Raw genomic sequence first — 8,478 nt, 5'->3', positions numbered from 1 at the left:
CATAATATTTTATAGATTTTAAGAATGTTCAAAAAATATAAAAATATTGTTTTAATGAATATTTGTATCATATATTAACATATGATGATGGTGAGAGAGGTTTGGAACCTTCGTTGTCTCTGTTTTCCTAGAATAACGATTTTATTGTGGTTTGTCATTTGATTTAGAGAGAATATGAAGTTTGACTAAATTAATTGATTAAAAACAAGAACAATGTCCATCTACCATGAAAGGGAGTTTAGAATACTTTAATACAAATGTAGAATGTGGTTAGAAATTTTTAAACAACACTAAAGATTATAGGCTTCAGTATATTAACCATTTATCAAAAAACTTAGTATTTTGTAGGGTAGGTTAATACATAGATTTTGAGAAAAATTAAAAAAAAATTAAAAATATTGTTTTAATACATATTTGTATCATAAATTAATATATGATGATGGTGAGAGACGTTTGGAACCTTTGTTGTCTCCGTTTCTCTAGAATAACAATTTTTTGTGGTTTGTCAACTAATTTTGGGAGAATATGAAGTTTTACTAAATTGATTGATAAAAAACAAGAACAATGCCCATGTACCATGTAAGAGAGTTTAGAATACATTAATACAAATGTAGAATGTGGTTAGAAATTTCAAAACAACTCTAAAGATTATAGGTTTCAGTTTATTAATCATTTACCAAAATCTTAATATTTTGTAGGGGTTAACACATAGATTTTGAGAAAAATTCAAAAAATATAACAATATTGTTTTAATGCATAGTTTTATCATAAATTAACATATGATGATGGTGAGAGAGGTTTGGAACCTTTGTTGTCTCCGTTTCTTTAGAATAACGATTTTATTGTGATTTGTCAACTAATTTTGGGAGCATATGAAGTTTTACTAAATTAATTGATAAAACAGTTGAACGATGCACAAGTACCATGTAAGAGTGTTTAGAATACATTAATACAAATGTAGAATGTGGTTAGAAATTTTAAAACAACACTAAAAATTATAGGCTTCAGTATATTAACCATTTACCGAAAAACTTAATATTTTGTAGGGGTTAACACATAGATTTTAAGAAAAATTCAAAAAATATGACAATATTGTTTTAATACATAGTTGTATCATAAATTAACATATGATGATGGTCAGAGAGTTTTGGAACCTTTGTTGTCTCCATTTCTCTAGAATAACGATTTTATTGTGGTTTGTCAACTAATTTTGGGAGCATAAAAAGTTTTACTAAATTAATTGATAAAAAATAGAACGATTCTCATGTACCATGTAAGAGAGCTTAGAATACATTAATACAAATGTGGAATGTGGTTTGAAATTTAAAAAAAAACACACTAAATATTATAGGCTTCAGTATATTAATCATTTACCGAAAAACTTAATATTTTGTAGGCGTTAACACATAGAATTTGAGAAAAAATCAAAAAATATAACAATATTGTTTTAATCTATAGTTGTATCATAAATTAACATATGATGATGGTCAGAGAGGTTTGGAACTTTTGTTGTCTCCGGTTCTCTTGAATAACGATTTTATTGTGGTTTGTCAACTAATTTTTGGAACATATGAAGTTTTACTAAATTAATTGATAAAATATAGAATGATGCACATGTACCATGTAAGAGAGCTTAGAATACATTAATACAAATGTAGAAGTGGTTAGAAATTTTAAAACAACACTAAAGATTATAGGCTTCAGTATATTAACCATTTACCGAAAAACTTAATATTTTGTAGGGGTTAACACATAGATTTTGAGAAAAAAATAAAAAAATATGAAAATATTGTTTTAATGCATAGTTGTATCATAAATTAGCATATGATGATGGTCAGAGAATTTTGGAACCTTTAATGTCTCCGTTTCTTTAGAACAACGATTTTATTGTGGTTTGTCAACTAATTTTGGGAACATATGAAACTTTACTAAATTAACTGATAAAAAATAGAACGATGTCCATGTACGTTGTAAGAGAATTTAGAATATATTAATACAAATGTAGAATATGGTTAGAAATTTTAAAACAATACTAAAAATTATAGGCTCCACTCTTTTGCCTTTGAATTTTGTGGAGTCATTATGGTTTGGTTTCTGAATCTTGGTGGCGACCCAAAATGTCTCAGGTTGATTTGGTGTCTTGCTTATGTGGTCTTGTTTCTTTAGCAACCGTCGGCTTGTGGCTTCGGGTTTAGATTTCATCTAAATTGCCGACTTAGTTAAATATCTTTTGGTATTTAGTTCCGATGTTTCAGACTTGTAACCATCCATGTTTGGGTTTGTAATGCTTCAGACTCGTGACTACCCATGTTTGGGTTTGTAAGGTTGTTGATTAATAAAATTTCAGATGACAAAAAAAAACCTGAAATATAAGATGCACCTTATGAATTAATGGAGGACAAAGAAATACATCTGGTCAAACTCGTATTAATTTGGTCTGGAACGTCAGTCCGTTCGCGAAACAGGTCTGGAACGTTAGTCCTTTTTCAACAAATCCTCTGGATGTCGCCATAGAAAGTATTAGCGCCGGCCTACAGATAGTCATGAAGGCTACACCGCTCCCTCCCTCAGGCGTCTCCTCGACTCAGTTAGGAGCTTGGATCATGTGGATCATCTGGATCTCCAGAAACCAAAAAATCTTCCAGAGTAGAACCTTCACTCCCCAAGAGACAACCCTCAAAGCTCTGATTAATGCAAAAGAATGGCAGGAAGCTCAGAGATCTGAGGTCAGCAGTAAGAAGCCTTATCCTCCCCCGCAGATTGTTGCCCCAACCGACGCGATTATATGTAGGTGGCGGCCTGGAGGACAGGAACCCCAATCGCCGGTGTCGCGTGGAGCTTCTACCACGCAAATGGAGAGATTATCACATCTCACAGCAAATCAATCTCCTTTGTGATTTCGTCCCTTGTGGCTGAGGGACTAGCATTGCGAGAAGCCATGGAACATGCATTGAAACCGATTCCAACAGCTGGTGTCAGCAGTTGAAGGCGAATCGAACTTCTCTGATCTCCATGGAATCGTCTCCGACATTATCTCTCTAGCAAACTCTTTTGATTCTGTTTGTTTCAAATTTCGTAACCGCAGTAACTTTGTTCTAGAGGACAGCCTCGCAAAACAAGTTCTCGGTTTAGTTGTACCAACCACATTTAATTAACTTTAATGAAGCGCTCCCTTGATAAAAAAAACTCGTATTAATTTAATTGAAAACTAGACCATATCCGCGCGCCAGCGCGAGTTTGAATTTTCGGTTTTTGGTTATTTATTTAACTAAATAATGTATTTGTAATATTTGATGTATTATATTCACCAAGTAAATAATTTTTTTGGCATCTTAAACCATCTATTTACGATGAATATTCGATATCATATAAAAAATTGAACAAATAGACGTAATTAGAGAAATGTAGACGATATATAAAAACAATGGTTATTAATGTAAAATATGAAGAAATATTATATTAGGACTTAGTATGGCATAAAAGATTATAAATTAGTTATACATGTTTAAAGAAAATAAAATAATTTTTAAACTTCTATGAAAAATTTAACATATAAAAAAGGGCGATGAATTAGTCATCAAATTGTAAATAATTTCATAATTTTATTAATAATAAATTATCTATAGTCTTTGTTTTTCGTCAAGATAATTATTAAATGTCCATAACATTAATATGTTAAAAGACCATATTGTGAAAGCCCATGTTGTAACAGTTTTTTTCCGGGAAGTGTAACAAAAAAAATTACATTTAACTCTTCGTTTTGTTTAAGTTTGTGTCGGTAAAATATTAAAAAAAATCTCTCTATCTTTTTCAATGCTCAATTTGAAGCTTATTATGCGGTACGCAAATATAGGCAATTGGTTGGAATCTCTATATCTTTATATTCTTATAAATTTTAAATTTATTGTTTCCTCTTCTGCAAGCAAATCAATTACCGAAGTAATAGATCAATTGGTTGGAATCAAATCTGTTCTTATAATTAGTGTAATTATGGTTACAGTTTCTATTTTAATAGGTACATTAAAGATACGACATTGAAGATATTATGTTTTGATTAATAGAAGATATTGGATTTTGAGTTTGTATTTATTGATTTTTTTTTAAAGCTTAGAAAATCAATGGGATGATTGGTTGGTTGATACATCCTATAAAGAAAACGAAAACTATAGGTGGTTTGAATAATATTGTACATCGATCGATGCATGATGTAAGTTGACTATATAAAACTTGAACATGATCATTTCAAACTAAAGTATAGGTAGGTTATATGCATTTGTTATATTGTAGTTAATATATTTTAAATATTACATAAGTCAAGTGATTCACGTTTTCGTAAAAATAAAATTCAAGTTCATTATTGGGACGTACTCGTACTTAATAAGCTACGTTAAATATGATGTATTTTTAGGTTCATTTAATGACATTAAGTTTAAATTTGATTAAGGAAAACTCATTAATTTAACTGGAAAAGACAAGCATTAAAATAGGTAGGTTTATTTAATGACATTAAGTTTAAATTTGATTAAGGAAAACTCATTAATTTAACCGGAAAAGACAAGCATTAAAATAAGTAGTTTAATTTAATTCTCAATGGCATGGAAGTGTAAATAAGTTAGAAAACTTAGAGATTTTTTTAATGGGTACTTCTCTTTTAATAATAGAGATATTTTAAAATATCTTTACCTTTTTATTTGAAATGCAACTCAATATTTTTTAAAAACAATTATAACAAAACCTTTGAAAATATTTTTAGACGTTTTTTGAAAAATCTGAAAATTAACATTTTAAATTATAATTATCCTAAAATATGATTAGTTTTGATGTAAACGAAAACTAAAATTATGTCAAAAATAATTATATTCAATGACAATAACAATTTAAATTGATTTTTAAAAAAATATATATATATACAAAAAATATTGTTAGAAAGAAATATTCATTCATCTTTCAAATATAAAATGAAAATATTATAATTAAATAATAAAATTTATAAATAAAATCCATAAATTTAGCAAACGACAAATGAGTTATATTATGCTAAAATTTTGTTTAAAGTTATACTACCGATATGAGCAAATACCATAAATTTTTTTAAAAAACATATCAATTCTTAAATATTTTTTGAATAAATAATAATTTTTAAATACCCGTACGATTATGTGGGTTAAAATCTAGTTTTATTGATGCATGTTATATATTAGTGCTGCAAGTTTTAGATAACATTTTAATGATGCACGTTTTAAAAAATTTCCATTATTAAAATTATGCACGTAAAGATAACTTATGAGTTTTTTTGGTTATTTAAATGACTTTACGTCCAAATTCATTTAAAGATATTTCATTAATGTAACTGAAAAAGACAATCAATAAAATAGGTAGTTTAAATTCATTTAAGGATATTTCATTAATGTAACTAAAAAGACAAGAAATAAAATAGGTAATTTAAATTCATTTAAGGATATTTCATCAATGTAACTGAAAAAAACAAATAAAAAATAGGAAGTTTAATTAATGAAGTAAAGACATTTTCAAATGGGTACTTCTCTTTTTTAATAATATAGATGAAAAAGAAACAACAACAACAACGTAGAACTCATATGATAAGACAATGTGATTGATATGGTTGGCTTCTACTGGAGTCTCACGGTGACTTGTGTGTCTGTGTCTGCTGGTTTTCTCTTGTTTCTGTGTTTTGAATCTTCTCCTAGACAAGCATGGCTCAACCTTATCGATGCTTTCATCCGCTTAGCGACAAGGGCCTTGTCCTAAAGAACCTCAAAGCAAAAAGGCTATAATCAAAGTTCAACCGGAAAAGACATGTTTTCTGTTTATAATTTTCTATTACTGTATTTGCAATATGTTGGCTCAATGACACATTCAACTGAAATACTGGCTGCCACAAACCTTGTCTGATCTCAACTTGCAGCAACTTAGAGAACACATAATATATATAAGAAATGACATAATGTGACTTAAACGACAGAGCACCACTGTGGTAAATAAGAAATGACATTGTGGGATAAAAGGAAATCAATAATTCAAAGTTTTAAAGAGAAAGATCAGCAAGATCAAATGTTCTCTCAACCGCTTTGCACCATGACTCCACTTTCTTCTTCCTGGTTGCTTCTTCCATAGCCGGTCTGAATACTTTGGAGTTCTTTGACTTCTCTCCTGACTCGAATATGTCTTCTTCCTTCCAGAATCCAACGGCTAGTCCAGCTGCATAGGCTGCTCCTAGTGCTGTTGTCTCTATGTCCACTGGCCTCACCACCGGAGTTCCCATCAAATCAGCCTGCCCATGTTTCAAAAGGACAAATGAGACTTAATGTTCAAAAAACTACAATCATCATCATATAATCATTACCTGAATCTGCATAAGAAGGTTGTTGGCGGTGGCGCCACCATCAACTCTAAGCAAGAACTCCCCTTTCTCATTATTTAGAGAGCCCTTTTCACCGGCGTCTTTGTTCATAGAGTCTAGCACATCTTTCACTTGGAAACACATGCTCTCCAGCACAGCCCTTGCAATGTGAGACTTGTTTGTGAATCTCGTTATTCCAATGCAAACACCACGAGCGTCTTCTCTCCACCAAGGCGCAAACAAACCGTTGAATGCCGGCACAAAGTACACTCCTCCCGTTGATTCTACCATAGCCGCCAAATCTTCAATTTCACTTGCACTTTTAATTATCCCAAGGCTGTCTCTTAGCCATTGAACAGCAGCTCCAGCTATAGCAATGGAACCCTCTAGAGCATAGTTTGTCTGTGCTTGAGGCCCAAGCTTGTAAGACAGTGTGGTTAGAAGTCCATGACCTGACTTGATGGGGACTTCTCCTGTGTTGAGAAGAATGAAAGCGCCAGTGCCGTAAGTACTCTTAGCTTCGCCTTTTTTGCAAGCTTGTCCTAACATTGCAGCGTGCTGGTCGCCAAGACATCCAGCGATCTTGATACCAGGAATGGGCCAGCCTTTGCAGATTTCTCCAATGACCTCCGAGTTGCTTACAATCTTGGGCAAGATTTCAGCGGGAATGGCTAGAGTCTTGAGAGTGTCCTCGTCCCAGCTCAGGGTTTTGAGGTTCATGAGCATTGTACGAGAAGCGTTGGTGACATCAGTGACGTGTAGACCTCCATTCACACCGCCGGTCATGTTCCAGATCAGCCATGTGTCGATTGTGCCAAAGATGGCATCTCCTTTCTTGATAGCGTCTTTAACAGCATCTACATTCTCCATCAGCCAGAGAAGCTTCATGGCAGAGAAGTATGTGCTTATGGGCAATCCACAAGACTCCACAAAATGGGATCTTCCTCCTGATAGTTCCTTCTCTAGTCTCCTGTGAATATCATCACAAAAAGAAAAAAAAAAATCTCATCAGAAACCAACTCTCTAAGCATAGAGGATTTTTAAGACAAATGATTCAAGAAAACAAAACAAGAAAGAGAAATTATGTATGTAATGTTACCTGCAGATGGAACTGGTGCGAGCATCCATCCAGACGATAGCTTTGTGAAGAGGAAGTCCAGTGGATTTGCTCCAAACGACGGTCGTCTCTCTTTGATCCGTAAGCCCAATGGCCTTCAAGCCACCATCCACGTTGTGTCCATCGGCTGTGGCTTTGTCAAGAGCTTTTGCAATGCACACTTTCACACTTTCGAGTATCTCCATTGGATCGTGTTCCACCCATCTTCATTTACAAATATTAGTGTCAATAAATAATATGAATGTATGCATCAAACACTAAACAAAGAGCTTCAAAGATAACTAAATATTACAGATCGCCCAAGAATGTCACAGTGAACTCACTATACACTTTTGATCATACAGTCTACCTTCAAAGATAACTAAATATACAGTGTCCAATAAGGCAAGATGTGGATCATCGACCAAAAAAAAGTCTCACCTACTTCTCACAGTAATCACATATATAACCACTAAAGTTAAAGTTGTCCAAAAAAAAAAAAACCACTAAAGTTAAAAAAAAAATACAAATATATGTAATAAAAAAAAAGTCAACAAGTAGGTGATACAGATCCAGAGAGAGAGAGAGAGAGAGGGATTACCCAGCTTCAGGATAGAACTGAGTAAACTCGACTTGATGGGATGCAACGGCACGAGCATCGTGATCATAAATGATGAATCTGGTGCTGGTCGTTCCTTGATCTATTGATCCAATGAAACCTTTTTCTCCTGCCATTTTTTTTTGTTTTTCTAAAGAAGAAGATTGAACAATACGAATGAAGATGAGTGAAGATAGGATATAACGTGGGAATAATGGGGGAGTGGTATATATAGAAAGCTGAATAAGAGTCAGAGATATTGTTGGAAAGTTCACCCTTCTTTTTATCCGTTTACTCCAGCGGATGGTGATGTATTTCATTATGGTTTTTATTGGTTGAAGGTCAAATATTATGATCATCTTTCTTAAATTCAGCTCCATCTTTCACGTGTTCTTCACGGATTGGTAGATTTTGTAACCGTCT

General features: G+C 32.5%; 1 protein-coding gene across 1 annotated transcript; it reads right to left on the bottom strand.

Moving 5' to 3' along the window:
* Window positions 1–5,920: 5,920 nt before the first annotated feature.
* LOC106354846 (glycerol kinase) lies at window positions 5,921–8,328 on the bottom strand. Its single transcript, XM_013794892.3, has 4 exons — window positions 8,059–8,328; window positions 7,461–7,682; window positions 6,365–7,331; window positions 5,921–6,292 (listed from the first exon to the last, which is right to left on the bottom strand). The coding sequence occupies exons 1-4, from the start codon at window positions 8,190–8,192 to the stop codon at window positions 6,047–6,049; spliced, it is 1,569 nt and encodes a 522-aa protein (XP_013650346.2). The 5' UTR covers window positions 8,193–8,328; the 3' UTR covers window positions 5,921–6,046.
* Window positions 8,329–8,478: the final 150 nt, after the last annotated feature.

Source organism: Brassica napus, chromosome C6, assembly GCF_020379485.1.
Source record: "Brassica napus cultivar Da-Ae chromosome C6, Da-Ae, whole genome shotgun sequence".
Classification (NCBI taxonomy): Eukaryota; Viridiplantae; Streptophyta; class Magnoliopsida; order Brassicales; family Brassicaceae; genus Brassica; species Brassica napus.
This window is presented reverse-complemented; position numbering and strand designations above follow the sequence as displayed.

What these genes read in the sequence shown, in the direction of transcription:
- LOC106354846 (XM_013794892.3), bottom strand. Translation starts at nt 8,192, where the DNA reads ATGGCAGGAGAAAAAGGTTTCATTGGATCAATAGATCAAGGAACGACC. An exon ending in CAGTTCTATCCTGAAGCTGG is followed by an intron (nt 7,683 to 8,058) that starts GTAATCCCTCTC and finishes TTGTAAATGAAG; the next exon opens with ATGGGTGGAACACGATCCAA. An exon ending in ACCTTCTTATGCAGATTCAG is followed by an intron (nt 6,293 to 6,364) that starts GTAATGATTATA and finishes AAACATGGGCAG; the next exon opens with GCTGATTTGATGGGAACTCC.